The 18,981-nt window shown below is 46.5% G+C and overlaps 1 protein-coding gene across 5 annotated transcripts; it reads left to right on the top strand.

Moving 5' to 3' along the window:
* Positions 1-1,050: 1,050 nt before the first annotated feature.
* Positions 1,051-15,582, top strand: VEZF1 (vascular endothelial zinc finger 1). Of its 5 annotated transcripts, none has more exons than XM_014255010.2 (7): positions 1,051-1,175; positions 6,411-7,108; positions 7,779-7,842; positions 8,811-8,994; positions 10,441-10,662; positions 12,736-12,780; positions 13,140-15,582. In XM_014255010.2, exons 1-7 carry the CDS (start codon positions 1,143-1,145, stop codon positions 13,565-13,567), a joined length of 1,674 nt encoding a protein of 557 aa, XP_014110485.1. In that variant the 5' UTR covers positions 1,051-1,142; the 3' UTR covers positions 13,568-15,582. The 5 variants fall into 5 exon arrangements, with proteins under 5 accessions (XP_014110485.1, XP_014110487.1, XP_087922245.1 ...); XM_088066118.1 differs by lacking the exon at positions 1,051-1,175 and adding an exon at positions 1,645-2,130; XM_014255011.2 differs by lacking the exon at positions 1,051-1,175 and adding an exon at positions 2,163-2,448.
* The last annotated feature ends 3,399 nt before the right edge of the window (positions 15,583-18,981 follow it).

The following is an 18,981-nucleotide window of genomic DNA, read 5'->3' as shown; positions in this document are numbered from 1 at the left end:
GAAGAAAATGCTGGTGTCCCTCAGATGCCACCTGAGGCAGGGCACAGATGTCCCCCTCACCCTTCCCTGTCCTGGGAGCACCAGAGAGGTGCAAGGAGCAGTCCCTGGGCCCCGTCCTGCTGCCTGTCAGGGACGTGCTTGATGTATGTAAACACGTAATTAACGGTACATATGTATTTAATTGCTCGTGGCTACGATTTGCATGCATGTGCTGCGCCGAAGATGCCTCAGGTACGGGCGAATCCACTCAGCTGGCCCCGTGGAGGCGTGCGGGTCTGCGCAGGGTCACCGCACCGCCCGAGCCGGCGGGCCCGGGGGACACGGCTGCGGGACAGCGACGGGCCCGGCCCCCCTGGAGCCCGGCCAGGCGGGGTGCGAGGCAGGGCCGGCCCGGCGAGGCGGCAGCAGCCCCACAGGGCTGAGGGCGAGCCCGGGTGGGCTGAGGACGAGCCTGACCGTGCCAGGGTGGGGGCAGCGGGGGGCGTCCCCCGGGGCGGCGCGCGGTTCACACCCCCCCCTCCGCCCCCGAGCGCAGCCGCCCGGCCGCACCGGCGGACGATGCCGCCCCCCGCCGCCCCCGCGGCTCCTTCCCCTCCCCCCGCCGCGGCGGGCGGGGGCGCCGGGCGGGCGGGGGGGGGGGGAGGGGCGGGCGGGCGGCCCGGCGGCCGCGGGGCGGGGCGGGGGCGGGCGGCGGCGGCGCCCCCGAACACCTCGGCCGCTCCTCCATCTTCTCTCGCCACAGCTCGGCTTCCCCAGCCCGGGACCGGCCCATTGCCAGCCCCGCGGGGGGGGCGGCCGGCCCGCCGCGCCGCCCCCGCCCCGCCCCCCCCCCCGGCGCCCCGCCGCGCCCCCCCCGGCCCGCCCCCCGCCCCGGGGGGGGGGGGGCGGGGGGGGCCGGCGCCGCGGCCGCCCGGGCCATCGACGCCCCGCCGGGGCGCCGCGCCGCCGCCTCCCCCCTCTGGGCCGCAGTGGTGCAGCCCGAGGTTAGCGGAAGCGGCCGCTCGGCGCTGCCATGTAGAGCCGCCGCCGCCGCCGCCGCTTTGTTGTCGGCTCCATGCAGCTGGGGCCCAGGGGAGGGTGCGACGGGGGGACCGACCTCCGCAGCCGCCGCCCCCGCCGCCCGGCGCCGCGCCGCCCCCGCCATGGAGGCCAACTGGACCGCGTTCCTCTTTCAGGTGAGGCCCCGCGGCGGCGGCGCTACCGGCGCCCCCCCTCTCTCCCTCCCTCCCTCACGGCCGCGGCCCCGCCGGTCCCCGCCGGGCCGGGCTGTCACTCAGCGCGGCCGCCCGGCCCCCGCCCGCCCCCGGCCCGGCCCGGCCCGGCCCGACCCGGCCCGCAGGGCAGCGCCTCAGCGGCCCCGCGGCTCCGCTTCTCCCTCCTTCCCTCCTGCACTTTCTCCCTCCGCCGCCGCCCCGCAGCGCGCTCCCTTCCCGCTTTCATTACAAACCACCGATATTCATATTTGTATTTTATTTTTATATTTTCCCCCGCAAAACATGAGATCGCGCTTTATTTATTTTATTTTTTTTTTGGTGTTTGCTTGTTTTTCTCTCTCTCCCCCCCCCCCCGCTCAAAAAGAAAAACAACAACAGAAAAAAAAAAAACACGAACAAAAAAAAAAAACAACCCCAAGCTTCCACCGGGCTCCAACAAAACCCCGATGGAACAAACGCCGTGTCTGGGAGAATAAATTAATCCCTCTTTAAACAGCCTGACTCAGGGCCGGCTGACGAGGGAGCTTGTTTTCTTTTAAAATAGGACGCGAGCGGGCCGGATTTCTGTAAAAACTGGCGAAATCCTAACGGGAATGGGGAGGAATAGGGACGGTGGAGCGTGCAACCCCTCCCTTTGCCAACTGAGTCACAATTTTCCCCCTTTCTTTCGGTGAAAGACTGACTTAAAAACACCGCTGTTTATGTAATTCCGAAGAAAATCCAGTGTATCAGAAAAAAAAACTAAAAGAAAAAAAAAAATCCTCGCCTGGCTTTTGTGAGCCTCGCGAGCCCTTTCGCACCAGATTGTTTTCTCCTGGTTTTTTTTTTTTGAGCTGGAAAACATAAAATGTGTGATTGCAGCAGCAGCAGCGGGGGAAAAAAAAAAAAAATCGCCCAGCACATCACCTTTCTCAAGGTAAAATAATCCTCTTTGCACGTTCCCGGTGGCGGCCGCTCGCTTCCTCACTGTCCTCCTCGGAATTAAACCCAAACCCAACCCGTGACACGAGTTTGAAAACCTGAGTTGAATGAATAAATCCGGCAAGAGCGAGCACCATTCCTTTAGGGAGGAAAAATTCGTCCCTTGCAAGTACCAAGGGATGAGTCACTCGCTCGGGTTCTCTGCCTCCGAAAACACGCCGGGAATGTTCCGGGGAGCCGGGACCCGGAGCTGGGCGCTGGGTTTTCCCCCTTTTCCTGATGGATGCGGGTGATGCCATCGAGTTTGGCCGAGGTCTGGTGAATTATTTCTCACTCTAGTGGGCAGTTGTGATTCGCACGTAGGAAACTTCACGCTAAGAAGTTAATCTCCTTAGTTTAGGGCCATCTCTCTCTGAGCCGGGGCTGCTTTAGTGCCTTGCTGCCTCCCAGCTGAGCGTTTTCCAGGGGAAATTTTTCCTAGGCTGGCAGGACTGTATTGCAGCAGGCTGAGAAATGCCAAGTAATGCTTTCAAGTACGTGTCCAGCTCCTCGCTGCTTGTCCGTGGTTTTTTTTGAAGGTGCTGAGTTTTGAAGTAGTGATGTCACACGCTGATTTAGGAGTCAGCTTTGCTGCTTTTAATTAAGGAGTCAGCAGTTCACTTTCCGAATGTGCGACTCGGAAGCATCTTCATAAAACTGTGACGTGGAAATTTTCCTCTGATTTTTTTTTTCTCCTCTCTAAATAATAAAGCTTTCAGAGCTCATAATAAATGCTGGATATTGTTTCTTGAGTGGTTTTGTTAAAATCAATGATTTGGGGTGCGAGCATGCCAATGCACCCAGCAGAAAGCAGCACTGAGGTAGTCTTGATGTGACTTTCATTTTTCTTCTTCCCCTTCTCACAGCAGCACAGCAGCCCTGATCCAGCTGATTAGTTAAAACTAGTTAAAAAGCGTGGATTTAAAAGCCTTTTCCCAGTGTCAGTTAAATTACAAATGGAAGTGACTGAATATTCACACTCGTTCTTCCTGGCGGGAGTGTTAAACCAAGTGTGTGTTCCAGCTGGGACAGGATTCCTAAGGGACAGCTTAATACGTGGAATATAAAGTTGTAATTTTTAGCCAAATGTTTTTAGAAGTCTTAGTCCTGTAGCAGTGGGCTGTGTGACTGTAAATCGCTCCTTCCAAATAAAGTTGTTTGATTGTTTTTAGGTGGCATTTTGATGAATTGTATCCCTTTCTAAAGAAACAATCGTGCTACTGAATAAGCAGTTCTTGTTTGGATCTTCTTAGTCCCCAAAATGCATAGTTTGAAAACCACTTTTAGGATGTGCTTGGGAAGCGAAAGTTGTATCTGTTAATGTGAGGAGGACTCATCCATCAGATGGAGTGTTCAAGATATGACTCATGCTAATTTGTTGCTCTCACATTAAGGCTGGAGCACAGAAATATTTTAGCCTCTGGCATTGGCAGTTCACAGTGCCACATCCTACACTCCGGGTCACGAATTGCAGGTTTTTTTTGTTTACTGCCCCCCCAGGAGAGAAGGAATTAGTGACAGAACAAGGGGATTTTGCACAAGAGCCCATCCCAGGCCATCCAAATATCTCCAAAATGTTGACTTGATGTTAGTCCTGGGTCAAGTAAAACGGTGGTGGGAGCCCGCATAACTGCGCCTGCCAGAGGCGTGCAGCAGGTGCTGGCTTCCCTTCTCCAACAGGGAGTTAAAAAAAAAATGCTGCCTGATCCTTTTTTAAAAGGCTTTAACGGCCCTTGGAAACCGAGGAACACGGCTCGTGGCAGAAGGGCTGCGAGGAGCACGGTGCTGCGAATAACGCTGCCTCCCCGGGAACCAAGACTTATATAAGCAGCAGCTCCATAGCCTGTAGCCTGATGAATATACTTTGTTTTATGTCCACTGTCTCCATCGGATCTGTACGAATAAGTGCATCATTACCTTGAAGTGCTGAGGCTTAAAAATATCCATAAACTGCCTAAGTTTGAACCTTGTCCAAAGGATTTGGGCTCTCCATTATCCGATCTGCTAGCTCTGCCTTTGAAATTGTATCTCTGGAGCTATCATTAGGTGCTCTGCAGTGTCTTCTGGTGCAGTTTAACAACATTGTTTAATGCTGATTTGAAGTTGTAAAACATTTCAGATTTTTTTAAGTTAAAATTGTGTTGAAGTGCACAACTTGCTCAGTATTGTGCTGTCGGTGTGTATCACGCAAACTCTTACTTTCATGCAACGTAGAAGTGTCAAAACCTTTTTAAAAATGTGGAAAATAAATGGCTGAAAATCCACAATTGTCACTGAAGTCAGGGAAGAGTTTAATGGAGCTGCTGGAGCTTGTGCCGTGCCCTGATTTAGCAGCGTCGCCTCCAGGAGAGTTCTGGATCCAGCTCTTCGGCACTCACTCCCTGAAATAAGCCAGCCCCTTGGGCTGTTGTTTGAGGTGGCTGCTGTGGCCAGGCAGGTGTGGTAATATCCAGCCTACCTGTTGCATCCCCAGCTTTGGCACAGATGGATCTAAAAAGCAGATACAGATGGACAGCCTAGCCTGGCTCCTAATGATTCCCACAAGTTTTGTCTCCTGTAAACGTCCGGAGGAGTCCAGGCTTTCTCCTGTGAACTGTTTTCCTGTCAGATAGGCTTGAAGTGTTTGGGAGCTTGTATTCCTTCCCACGTGGGTTAGTGTTGGTATCCACCCATGGCTTTTATCCAGAGATCACCAGCATCATGCTCCCAAAAAGTGAGATTGGAGCAATGCAGGAGCTGCCCCACAGCAAGGGAGAGATGCTCTGAGAGGGCTGTAGTCCCTGCTGCGATCCAGAGAGGCAAAGCACCCAGGATACAACTAGGAAAAAGGCCCAAAGTGAGCTTCTAGAAATACTGGCTTGTCCAAAGGATGTGTTGAAATGGATTCCCATGGGAAGAGCATTAGCCTGAGTGTGCTTCCTAGTACTGTCCACCCCAACAGATGTAAAAGTAGACAGGTCAGGGTCGTGCACTGGCGCAGTGTTTTATTCAGCTCTCACAGCTTTGAATCGTGCTTTTTGTGAGGAAAACCATAGGAAAGGAGTCCTGGAAGGCTGCACTACTGATCTAATGGGAATGCAAGTTTCCCCAAACTCAGCTTCAGGCCTGGCACACTGCGTTAATAACGAGCCTGATTTAAAACTGGTCTGATGAGACCGAGGCACATCTTGAATACAGATGCACTTAAACTGGCTTAAGGTGCTGGAGTGATTTATTTTAATTCTCCATTAGGCTGAATTGGTCTGTGTGGTTTCTAAACCACATTAAAATTGTATCTGCCAGGGTTTTGTCCCAGTCTGACTGGATGAGTTTTAATAACAGTGTTTCTGCCTTAGAATAACCTCGCGTGGTGCAGCAGAGCCCGTGGCAGGCAGGCTGCAGCTCAGCTGAGTGGTCCCCTTCCCTTCCCTGTAGCTTCTGCCACAGATTCTGTAGTTCAGTTAGTTGGTATTGGCTGCTTTCAACCAGCTTTCAGGGTTTATTCCCAATACCCCTGAACTGTGTTCTCCAGCATCTCTAGATGTCTCCCAGTGTGTATCGATCAGCTTCTCTTCCCCGCACAAAGTAGCTGCTGACGAAGAGAAAAAGGCCGTGCCGCTATTCTTGTTAGTTCCAGACGCAGAGAGCACAGTGGTCAGTGGATAAATGCATCAGGAACCTGCTAAATATAGAGATGTGGCTTTAGACAGCTCCCGATTGCAGTTGCTTTGGTTTCAGTGCTGGCACAGGAGTATGAACACACTGTTTAAATAAGACGCCTTATCACATCCTGGCTCTCTGTGGCTGCAGTTCAATTCTCAGTGTGCACTAAGCTCGGCTTAAAGGTGGGGCCTTATTTTGCAACTCCTGTCAGTACCTTCATCCTCTCCAGAGATAGTCCTGAGGTGCCATCTGATACAATCATTAGCAAATGAGTTATATGTTATGTAAAGAGGAAATGCTGTTACTAAAAGATCTGACAAGCACCTGGTTGTCTTCTGTAAAAAGTTGCCCTCAAGAAACTTAATAATTCCTTGATTGTTTGCTGTGTCCTACACTTGCCACAGGATCTGCACAGCTAGGGCATTTACAGCACGAGCGGTTTATCTTGTCCAAAACCAGCATTATGTAACCTTCCCCTGTTGTTCCTTCCATGGCTTTTGGTCTAGAATGTGCTTCCCTGTCGTTTGTAAATGTTCTTACCGTGCCAGAGCGAGCAGCCATCCAGAGAATTTAAGTGTGAATGTTTGGTTTTAGGCACACGAAGCCTCCCATCACCAACAGCAGGCAGCACAGAACAGTTTGTTGCCTCTCCTGAGCTCTGCTGTTGAGCCGCCCGATCAGAAGCCGATTCTGCCCTTACCAATAACGCAGAAACCTCAGCCTGCACCAGAAACATTAAAGGATGCTATTGTTGGGATTAAAAAGGAAAAACCTAAAACCTCCTTTGTGTGCACTTACTGCAGCAAAGCTTTCAGGGACAGCTACCATTTGAGACGTCACGAGTCCTGCCACACAGGGATAAAGTTAGTGTCACGGCCAAAGAAAACTCCCACCACAATGGTGCCCCTTATCTCGACCATCGCTGGTGACAACAGCCGGAGTTCACTGGTTTCGACTATCGCAGGCATCCTGTCCACAGTCACTACGTCTTCCTCTGCCACCAACCCCAGCAGCAGCGCTGGCGCCACGGCCATGGCGGTGACGCAGACGGTGAAGAAGCCCAGCAAGCCCGTGAAGAAGAACCACGCTTGTGAGATGTGTGGAAAGGCCTTCAGGGACGTCTACCACCTCAACCGGCACAAGCTGTCCCACTCCGACGAGAAACCCTTCGAATGTCCCATTTGCAATCAGCGCTTCAAGAGAAAGGATCGCATGACCTACCACGTGAGGTCTCACGAAGGTGGCATCACGAAACCCTACACCTGTGGTGTTTGTGGAAAAGGCTTCTCAAGGTACCACGTAGCAAATCCCAGGCATGCTCCGCTGTTGGCTTTTCATGAGCAAGAAGGGTTATGCTATGGTAGTGAGGAGCTGGGAGAACCAAACTTCTCAGGAGATTGGTGAGGGGATAAAGAGCCTTGTCTGCCTTTGGGTGGGGGAGTCTCCATCTGAGCAAGGTTAGCAATGGCCAGAAGTGGTCACTTTTTTAGGACAGTGGTTTGAAATGGTTTCTCAACCTCATCCAGGTCCCATAAGATGTGTGTCTGTGTCGCTGGGGGTGGGCACAGAGCTCCCTTACCAGCCTTTGCCGTGGTCTGTGACCAAATGGGGCAGGGCAGGGTCTCCACCTGGTCTTACAGCAGGGTGGAGGGCACTGACAGAGCACAGGGGCAGCTTGCACTGCTGCCGGCTCTGTTTGTACCTGTACTTGCAACAGAGAAAACTTCAACCTTTAGAACTGTTGTGCTCTCACCTTTACACAAGGTGTGACCAAATGTGCCATTTTCAGGTGTGTGAGGAGAGCAGAGTTAAGTTTGAAACCACAGGTTGGTTTTATCCTGGCTGTCAGAGGGATGGGGGCTGCAGGGAGTGACCAGCGCGGTGTCAGCACCGCTAGCCATGGTGTCCCGACTCGGTGTTTGTAACACTGTGCACTTTTCTCCTGTTCTCTCTTTCTTGCAGGCCTGATCATTTAAGCTGTCACGTTAAACATGTTCACTCAACAGAGAGACCCTTCAAATGCCAAGTAAGGGCTAAAATGGTTTATAAAGAACAATACCTTATTGTGCCAGTAGTACTCAGGTGAATCTTTCCAGAACTGTATTTACTCCTAGAATTTTGAAAAGCAAGTTTAGGAGTAAAGCCACATCCGCCACCACACCATGGTGCTGGAGTTCTAGTGGAACTTTAAAAAGATGCCATGGCTGCTTTTTTAGGAAGATTAGAGGCTTTTTGCTTTCTTGGAGAACAGCGTAGTTGCTCTGTTTTACCATATGCTTAACTTAGTAGTAGGATTGTAGCAGCATCCTCAGCTCAGTGCTCATTTCTGGGGTAATGTGTGCAGTGTGTTTCTCAGCATATTCAAATCAAATGTCTTTCTCAGCACATCTATTTAAAATGGGTGGGAATGGTTGATTCTGGATCTGTTATTTTGCTGGAAGGGGAAAGCAAGTTGTCATAAGTTGATGACTGAGTCTAGGAGAAATAATTTGATTGCCCTTGAACAATTAACTGTTTTGCTTGGAATACCCATGCTTATTCCAACCTGTGTTTTAGTGACTTATTAAATAAAAACCTTGAGTAAAAAGAATAGTGTTAGAAAAAGTTGTTTTGGATGGGAGCAGAAGTAATTGAGCAGTATAGGGGACCAAGTTCATATTTGTTCGGTAAAATTACATTAGAAACCAACTTTGCATATTGTAGGTGCTTTTTATAAGCTCCCTCTTGGATTGGTGGGTAAGACAACCCACTGCTTTAAGTTCAAGCAGTATAGAGTATGATTTTTGTCTTGATTGTCTCAGAAGCAAATTCTATTCTCAGTCTCTGCTGAGTAGCTTGATTTTCGTTTCTCTATAAATATGGGTAAAACTTAAAGTTGCCAGTACACTTAGGATCCTGTTACAACCTGCATGGTAACATGGGCTCCCAGTGGGCCTGTAGCTGAGGCTGTGCTGCTCTGTCTGCACCTCAAGTGTAACTTTGTCCTTCATCTAGACGTGCACTGCTGCCTTTGCCACCAAAGACAGACTGCGGACACACATGGTGCGCCATGAAGGAAAGGTATCGTGTAATATCTGTGGTAAACTTCTGAGTGCAGCATATATCACCAGCCACTTAAAGACACACGGGCAGAGCCAAAGTATCAACTGTAATACCTGTAAACAAGGCATCAATAAAAGTAGGTGAACGTTTTACAAACATTTCTAATAACTATGTGTTTGCGAAGAGAATTGCCTTTGATGATGTTAAAATTCAGCTAGGTGTCTGTCCCTCTGGGTGGTCACACCTTTTAACAGTAGATATTTAGTAACAGAATCTGCTTCAACTCAAGGATTGGCATGTGTGGAGTTGGTTTGCTGCAGACTGTGCTCTTATCCCTTGGGAATGCCCTGCAGTTCATGACGTGACTCATCTCTTGAAGAAGAGAGTTCCCAAGTTTTCTCACCTTTTAAGTTCAGTGCTACTTCTTGAACTGTGCAGGCCTAAAAGTCCAACAGATAGTTTGGAGATTTTAGACTAGTTAAGAACTGCTAAGATCTGCCAGGTTTCAGGTCTGAAGCCTCATCTAAAGCTCATCAAAATCAGGAGAAAGTTTTCTCTGCTTTCTCTGAGCGTTGACCCTGGGGCTCAGTGTTTCCTCTCTCAGGCAGTAGCTGACAAGAAAAGGATTTAAACCCAGCCCTGGTATGTTTTGGGCATTAATGGCATCTGACTTCTGTTGTGCAGGAGGTCAGATGAGATGTCTGTAATAGCTCCTTTAAGACTTAAACTCTGTGGAAATGCTGCAGTCTGGACCTGGGGGTGCCTAGCAAGCAAATGAAGACTTGACTTTCAAATTTTCCCTATTAAAATATCTGTAACTTAAGTTAACCCACATGGTTAGTAATGTAAAACGGGTTTTCAGAGGAATAAAGAGGCAGAAGTACAGAATGTCTTTGTAAACTTTGTCCTTAAAGCCTTCTAAACTGTATTAATTTACAACATCTTTGCAGTTCCTGTTACTCCTGGATAATTTGAAGGTACTGGGAATGTCTGAAATGCCTGATTGTTGAGCTTAGTAGGAAATTTGGATGTGAAATATTTTTCAAGGTATAGGGTTACAACTCTGGCTTCCCAAGCCAGTTTGGTGGTGCTAAGCCAGTTCACATGAGGCATTTAGAGCAGTTATTAGAGTTGGAAATGATGAGCTGTACTGTGGCCAGAGAGTAGCCACAGGCTGTTCTCTGATGTAAACTGAGTCATACTTCTGATAAAAAGTAAAAAGGCTTTTTTATTTTTCATTTTTAAGCTGGAGCTAAAGTTTAGAAAAAGTGGAATCAGTTTGAGTTCTGGAGACTCACTGGAGTCTTTAATTTCATTCTTCCTAAATACAAACTAAATAATGACAAAAGAAGTCCATTTTTGGCAGTTAAAGTAGATGTTCTTGACTTATATTTTGGTTTTTAGCTCTTGGAAAAGTAGTTTTATGAAGCACAGAATTAATGATATTGTTTTAAAAACTGTGATTTTGTTCTTGGAATCCTGTGAGATTCCACATGCTTTTTGTATAGAAGTTGCCTTTATGATCTCAGCAGAAAACAGTAACTTTTCAAGGTGAATTTGTGTTCTTACTTGATTGGCATAGCATGCATGAGTGAAGAGACCAGCAACCAGAAACAGCAACAGCAGCAGCAACAACAGCAACAACAGCAACAACAACAGCAGCAACAGCAGCAGCAACAGCAACAGCAACAACAGCAGCAGCAGCAGCAACAGCAGCAGCAGCAGCAACACGTAACAAGTTGGCCTGGAAAGCAGGTAGAGACCCTGAGATTGTGGGAAGAGGCCGTCAAAGCGAGGAAGAAAGGTAAAACAAACCAATATTGACACGGTTGGGTTTGTTAGATAGGGGAGGTTACAGTCAGCCAGGGAGTTGAAGGTGTCAGGAAGGATGTCTTACATGACAGTTTCATTCTTAGAAGTCATAGCTAAGAGAGAGCAGGAGGAAACAGCCCCCAGATTAATTAGGCTGTGTTAAATGACCTGCTCATGACTTGCTCCCTCGCTCTCTGTGCTTGCCTATGTCCTTAGAGCCATCAATTACAGAGGGGAGCTTGTGTCTGCTCCAGGGCAGGAGTGTGGGCTTTGACTTGCATGTGGCTTCTAGCTGTGTTTGTGCTTATTTACCCTGTTCACTTGTGCACACATACACACACACTCTGTTCTTGCACCTTGTATGCTTTCTGTGTCCCCCAGTTTATTCCATCTGCTCTATCATCATGTAACAGTCTTTGCATGAAGTTTTCTAGACCTCAGAGAACTTTTTTTCTCTTTCTCTGTTGCTTTTTTTCATTACAAAATGAGGTAATCAGTGATCCTGTTCCTCCATCAGTGCTGGCTCACAGCTTACCTCACCTGTGCTGCTGTAATTGAAGTGGAATTGCTGTTGTTGGTCACTGTGTCAGCTGGTAGAGAACAGATTGCTTCCGTTTAGTGTTTTAGGATACAGTAGTTGAAATTCTCCCATTACTGCTGCTTACTTGATTCACAGCAGTTAGATTATTAATGCCCATCATGTGACTTCATGGATTACATGTTTTAGAAGTTCTTAATGACCACTGCTTATTGTTTTTCAATGGCTGTTTTTAGGAATGTTTTTGACTCACCTTATTTTTTTCTTTTCTCTCAACCTTCCTTTCAGTTTCTTCAATCTGTTTTTGTTTTCTAGGTTCTTGTTTGTGTTTTAGGCTGCTTGCTTCCTTTCCAATTGTTATGCCAGTAATTGAATTCTGTCATCAGACAGTACAGAAATAGCTTATTCACATCTAAATGTAGTGATAACAGAAACATTACATATCATCAAGCCACTAAATAGATAAAGCAAATTATGATGGATTTAGAAAATCACTGAGAATTATTTTCTGCTTGTTCTTTCCTATGTCTTGTTTCCTTTTCCTTTCTTATTGAGAATGTTGAATATACTTTTACAGAACAGTGGTTTGGGGCAGGATGGGGGGGTGAGGGGGGTGGGTGGGTAGCAGTGCTGTCACACTGGTGCTTTTAGCTTAACTGAATTGGGGAAGGGGCCTGGGTGGGATGTGTCTTTGGGTGTGACTGTGCTTGAAGGTGAAGTTAGACCAGTCAGTGCCATGCCCGAGCTGCTCTTTCCATGCTGGTTCTCCTGTGCTAAGTCCACTTGTGATGGCTTTACAACACTAAAGGGGATTTTTTTTTTTGGTCTAGTACAATTTATTTTCACAATTTTTTTTTTTTTTTTTTTTTTTACTCTTTCCCTTCCTCTCCACCCCTCCTAGCTATGGACTTTGAAGAACCAACAGTAACCCTTGAATGGGGCTAATGTTGCTTTCAAAGTTATATTTGTGTTGCCCCAGAGGCAAAGTGGACTCTTTGCTCCTGGTTTACCTCTGACACGTGGGTGTAACTGAGCTTGGGGTCCCGCCCTACAAATGTGGAAGCAGACACGGCTTAGTAACGTTGCTGCAGAGTGTGTTTTCCCCTGCAGAGTGTGTTTTCCCTGGTTTCTTTAGCAGCCAGCCCTTCCCTGCTCTGGAACCTCCCGGTGTGGGTAGCCGGCAGGTGGTGCTGATGGATGTGCAGTGATCCTGTCCCCCCCCGCGCCCCCCCGGCCAGCCCTGCTCCCCAGCCCCGGCCTCCTGGCTCTCCCTTGCTCTGCACTTCAGTCCTGCTTGCTGCAAACCCCCCAAATCCCCCAAACCAACATGGTGTGCAGCTGCAGCCTGTGGGAAAGCTGAGGAGCTGATGGGGGTTGAGGGATGTGCTGCTGGGGTAGCCTTGAAGTAGAGGTACTGTGAGCAGTGGAGCAGTTTAGTAGCAATAATTAAGACTGAAATAAGCAGGTGAATATTGAAATGAGCTTTGCTTATCAGTCCCTAATAATGACTTTTTAAAACCTTCACAGAATGTCAGTTCACCTTTGAGAAGGCTATAGAGTACGTACCATTCGGTATGTACACTCTCTCCTCTATTTCTACTGTTCCTCTTGGGAGGATTTTTTTGATTGTACCATACTGTTTTTATGAACATGGAAACCCTCTTGCTAAGAAAACCTCACTTGACTTCTCAGGAAAAAAAAAAAAAAAATACTCAGTTGAAATGACCTGCATGAGAGTTTGTATTTCCTGTAGGCTATAGAATATTAACAGTTTTAACTTACTAATAATACCTAAAGAAAATTATTCCAGAATTTGTACCTGTTCTTGTTTGGTTTTTGGGTTTTTTGTTTTGTTTTGTTTTGTTTAAATCTTGTCCATGGTTTTTTTTATGTGTTAAAAACTTTTTGTCTTTTTTATGTCTCATTTTTAGAAGCTGCTAACTTGTGCCAAACCTCCACTGCTGCTACTACGCCTGTGACTCTTACTACTCCATTCAATATAACGTCCTCTGTGGCTTCTGGGACTATCACAAACCCAGTCACAGTGGCAGCTGCAATGAGCATGAGAAGTCCAGTAAATGTATCAAGTGCAGTTAATATATCCAGTCCGATGAACTTAGGGCATCCTGTAACTATAACCAGTCCTCTGTCCATGACCTCTCCATTAACGCTCACCACCCCGGTGAACCTGCCCACCCCGGTCACCGCTCCAGTGAACATAGCACACCCCGTCACCATCACGTCCCCCATGAACCTGCCCACCCCCATGACGCTGGCTGGTCCCCTCAACATAGCCATGAGACCAGTGGAGAGCATGCCTTTCCTGCCCCAGGCCTTGCCCACCTCTCCTCCCTGGTAAACAAGTTCTAAACAGTATTAAAAAAGGATTAAAATGGAATCCTTACCAGCAGTTCTTTTTTGGGTTTTGTTTGGTTGGGTTTTTTTTTGTTTTGTTTTGTTTTGTTTTGTTTTGTTCTGTTGGGTTTTTTGTTTTGTTTTAGTTAATAAATTCGGACTAAGACACTGGGGCAACACCACCAGAGACCATAGTAGCATCTTCCCCTTGATTTGGCTCACATGGTTCAGGCTTGAGTTTCACTGGAGCACTTCATTTAAAGTTTTACCTTGTAGCTGACTGATGCTGAATTAGAGCAGATACTTATTTGCCAGAGTTTAAAAAAAAAGGAAAAAAACAACAAAAAAAAGGTAATTAAAAAACCCAGTTTTATGTTTTATCCCCTCAAATTATAACTTAGAAAATTATTTTAATCTAAACACTAGCAAAGACCCCTCTGTATCTGTAACAGGGTGGATGGCTCATTTTAACCTGCCAGGCAAGTCCACTGTTTCTGAGCTAGTGTAGAACCTTTGTCTGTGTTGATGTTTTTGTTTTTTTTTTTTTTAATGAGTAAATGCATTACAATGTTGTCATTAAAAAAAAAAAAAATGCATTTTTGGAGAAAATATGCATTTTACCTTTGGGAATATGGTAATTTCAGGCAGCATTCCCTATGGGAAAGGTGATACCAGCTCTGATATGCAAAGCATATGATAACTTATCATTCTAACTTCAACATATAATAGGGATTGTGACCTGATATTTGGAGATGTAAATATTACCCAACATATTACCCTAAGGGAATAGAGCATTGTAGTCAACATTTTTTTTAAAAAAACTGTTATTGTTTGGTGAGAAACAGCCATGGCTGACAGAAGAGGAGTCGAAATGTGTGTAAACATGGTCTCTGAATAGTCAGACCCCCATGGGACTCTTATCTAGGAGCAAAAGGAGTGCTTGGAAACTTAAGGAAAATTGCTTTAAGCTGGAAGATTCTGGAGGCCCTGGGTGTGATTTTTATGCCCTCTGCCTCCCAATCAGAGCCTGCTGGTATTTCAGCAGGGGACAGACGTGTTAGTTGTTCACTAGAAGTTTTGTCTTATATTAAATTGTATACAGTTTTTATTCTAACCACTAACTAGGTAGGATGCCCCTCCAGGACAAGCAGAGAGCGTCTTTTAATTTCTCCCCTATTTCTTAATCAAGTGTTGTGCAAATCTGTTCAACTTTGTAAATATTTGCAAACATCATCATTTTTACGTTATTCTTCTATTGTGTTAACACATTTCTATCAATTTGTGGGAGTTCTGGGGTGCTGAGCTGTCCAGCCCAGAACTGCTCATAAATGGTCACACATGTTTAAGCTACATGTGCTTTTTTTTTCTTAACCTGTTTATCTGTACATAAAGTAGAAAGCAAAGTCTAGGGAAACAGATATACTTTTTAGACTATCATGTCACATATTCACATTTTTAAAACTTTGTTTAAAAAAAAAACAAACCACCCTAAACCCAACCTCTACATTAAATAAAAAAGAAAAAAAGAGGAAAAAAAAAAAAAAAAGAAATTACAGTTGAGATGTTTTTATCTTAATGAAGTTGAGAGCTCTGGAGATTAGCGTGTGCATTTTCACAGAGTGCTAGCAGGACTGACCAGTCACACTGGACTGCTTCCGTTCCTCCCCGGCCGTGTCCGTGCGAGCAGTGATTGCCAGGCTGCTGGCTCAGGTGACAGGTATCTGTATCCTTACGTGAAACTGTTCTAGGGGCTTGGACTACATAGTAAAACAAAAACAAACAAAAAAAAAATAATAGAGCTTAGTGTAAAATAATTTTATAAATGATCTTTTGTACTTTAGGACATCAAATTGTACAACTTTTGTATATATAAAAGCTTAGGAACTTTCTGTTTAGCAGAAAGGAAACACATTCCTACACTTTTAATGTATATGTTTGTTATAATGTCCATGTAAACATATGCCCTATGTTTGTGCCTTTTAATTAGTTTGTCTCAATAAACAAAAATGTAGAGAAGAATATGTAGCTATGACTTTGTTACCACTGTTCTTACTCCAGGTGTGTAGAGGTCTTTGTTTTGGCCCTGTGTAGAGCCCGGCGTGCACAGCCAGCCCGCCAGCGCATGTCCCCAACCCCGCTGCCCCGGCCCCGCTGCCACCTCCACACCGTCCTGCATGTTGGGACCTGTAGCTCCCCAGCCATCTCTGTCATCCCTGGCCACGACACCACCTTGCACCAGTTTCCCCAAGTAGGTACAGCCTTCTGGGTCTGGGTAACCACAGTGATGACCCTTAGATGAAATTTGGATATCCCTGAGCTTAAGGAAAAAAAAAAAGAGAACAAAAGCATTAAAAGCCAATATGAAAATGTGTACTAGAAGTGGTTATCTATGAATTACTTACAATAAACAGGTGTGAGACTTAATTGTATGTTGTCAATTACTGCAGTATTGACAGTGGGTCCCTTGTACAGCCAGCTGTTATTTTTATCCCAGCAGTGTAGCAGTAGAATAAACACATTAAACACCGGCAAGGAAATTTTTCACCGTGACAGAGGCTTCCCAAACCACTAACCACGGTGCTCTTAGCGTGGTGTAGGAAAAGGGCTGTTTCCTTTTTATTTTATGTTGGTTCTGCTCGACTGTACCTGGTTTATGTCCACAAAGCTGCATTAGCTAATTGTCGACCTGTTTCATTTGTACTTGGGTAAACATTTGCTTTGTACCGTGTATTAATGGGTCCGAGGTGTGCTCCTCCGCTGTCTCAGTGCGGACATTGACTTCGCTCTGTAATGCCATCCTTGCAAATACATTAAGCTGTTTTTCTGACAAACAAAAGCGACCTGGTCCAGTAGTTTATATGACGTGCATGCTCCCTGCTAATCCGTGTCCGTGCCCATGCCGGTGCGGCCGGGGATCCGCTGGCACCTCGCGCCGCCACAGCGCCGCCGAGTTAAGGCTCTAAGAAAATGGTGGATGCGAAGAACAGATGCTCCTGTTACACCGAGTTAGTTTCTATGCAGCTGATGCGCTTAGCCTAGTTTATTTCATGGAAACTTTTAAGCTGGATGGAATCCAACATCCAGGGAAGCCTATTGCTGCCGCTGGTTCGAGTGGGGTTTATATCGAGCCCATTCAGGTCTCCGATTGCAAGGAGTTCAATAGGGGGTTTATTTTTTTCCTTCTGAAGTTTCCGTAAGCATTCAGCGTGAGGTGAATGGCTTAGTGCCGGCCGGGAGTTTGAGAGTTGCGTTTTGCCTTGGAAGGATGTGTGCCGTGGAAAGTCAGAGCAGTCAGATGGAGGGCACGGAAAGGCGTCCTCCGGGCAAGGAGAGCCACGGGGCAGCGGCCACAGGGACGTAAGTATTGCAGCACAGCCAGCCACGCTGCCAGAAATGCTGTACATGCTATAAAAGGGCTGCTTTTCTCTTTCTTTGGAACACCCCAACACTTCCAGAGAGTGTTTGGGGTCAAGAGAAATTTGGGATTCAACCCTTTTTTTTGAAGAGTTACACCTGAGTATTGTAAATTGGGAAGGTTCAGTTCAGTCACGATGGATCAGAGAGAAACACATTTTAGTCTCAGCGTACGAGTTTAATTCTATTAGCCCTTGATACAAATAAAACTTTTTTTTCCCTCTTAAAACAATTTTTTCCTTAGAGAGGCAGAAGAAAAAAGTATTTAATGTGTTTGCATTTGTCCACAAGAGGTTTAAAGAAAACCACCCAGACCCCAGTAAGCTGCTGAGCTGCAGCAATCCCAGGTTACATAAAGGGGCCGGGGCTGCTGAGGATTAGCCAGGGCATTCCGGGTGCTGATAAGCCTCCAAGTTCTGCTCAGTCTTCCCTCACTTTTATTTTAGAAACAGCCACTCTGAGCCGCATCCCAAAAACTGCCTGGGGTTCACTTTCAAGGCTGTCAGGGTCAGATTCCCACCAAAGAGAGAAAACTGGAGTTTAAAGGACACTCAAGTTTTTAAAGCATCGAGCACTGTGGTAGTTTTTATCTCAGGGTCCCTGCACAGGAGCCGAGTTGTTGAGAAATGAACGACAGTTTCTCACTGCTGGGCCCTTCCAGAAACTCCTGCCCTGCTTCATTGGTAGCTTAGTTTATCCATCTCAAAAACAGATTAAACAGTATTTTCAAAAGGCAGCTATTAAAAGCACTTCAAGTTTTTAAATGTCATTGGGGTTTCAGTGCATAAATGAACCTTTTAACCAGTGCTTTCTAGGAGAAAAAGTGTAAAAATAAATCTCTTTGTCTCCTAACTGTCAGAGAATAAATCAAATTAAACCTGATCCCCTTCTACCTATTTGTATAATTCAGCATGTTTATACTTCTTGCTTATCTTTGGATTGTTCACTCCCAGCTCCCAGAGCAGCAGCTGAGGGATGACAGAGGAACTACGTGCTAATTTTTATGTCAAAAATAGCTTTCACCTTTAAAGGCACACGGCTCAGTGGCTGTTTTCTAATTACAAAAGGAATGCCAAAGCTTCTCCCTCGAATCCATTTTACAGCTGTGTTCAGATTGGACTGTCAGCCCCTGGTTAAAATTGAGTGCTGAGGTCCTGACCTAGAAACAAACCTTTTTTGGTACTGCTTTGGAAAGAGTATTTCAGTGCTGGAGGAGCTGAGCCAGGCTGTCCAGCCAGCTCCCTCCACACGCCTGGCGACAGCGGCAACCTCGCGTCCTTTCATCGCACTCTGCATCGCCCCGAAACCCAAATCAGGACCACTGGACAAGCCAGGCTTATGATTCTTAAAAACTTTTTTTGGTTTTGTTCTTCAGGTTTCTGGACTAGTCTGGTGGAATGTGTCCCTGCTCTTGGTGGGGGCTTAGAATGAGATGAGCTTTGAGTTTCCCTTCCAGCCCAAACCGTTTCATGTTTCTGTGATTTTTAGAAGTCGCAGCTTTTCCTTTAGGGAAGCATCAGTGCTTTCTGAAAACCAGACATTTGGCATCTGCAGTCACAGGTTGTGTCAGAGCAGAGACCTGTGTTTTCCTTGCAGAGCATTTACAATCACTCCCTCCCAAACTGACCCATTTAGTCAAAAATAGGGCATTTTCAGGATGTGTGAAACCTTTTGTTTTCCAGAGAAGTCAGAAATATTCCATTCACCTTTTCACCCAGTTGTTCTCACCAGCTGTCAAGATGAAACCATTTCTGTTCTGTGTTTTCTGTGCAAGGTTTGTTTTTCAGGGAATTACCAATTTTGTTTGAATTGGCTGAATTAAATTCATTATTTTAACTCTTCATAGTTGTGTATTTCTATGCCCATTTCTTTTTACTTCCTAGCATCATTAGCAGCTAAGACCTATATCAAAGGGATATAAAATTGCCTGTTTTTCCCGAAATAAGCCTGGATTAGGAGGAGATTGCAGCCACCAAAGCTCACTGCAAGGCGCTGTGCCTCCAG

The sequence above is a fragment of the Pseudopodoces humilis genome, chromosome 23, assembly GCF_049639895.1.
Source record: "Pseudopodoces humilis isolate 2021_Gansu_Grassland_sample_001 chromosome 23, ASM4963989v1, whole genome shotgun sequence".
Classification (NCBI taxonomy): Eukaryota; Metazoa; Chordata; class Aves; order Passeriformes; family Paridae; genus Pseudopodoces; species Pseudopodoces humilis.
This window is presented reverse-complemented; position numbering and strand designations above follow the sequence as displayed.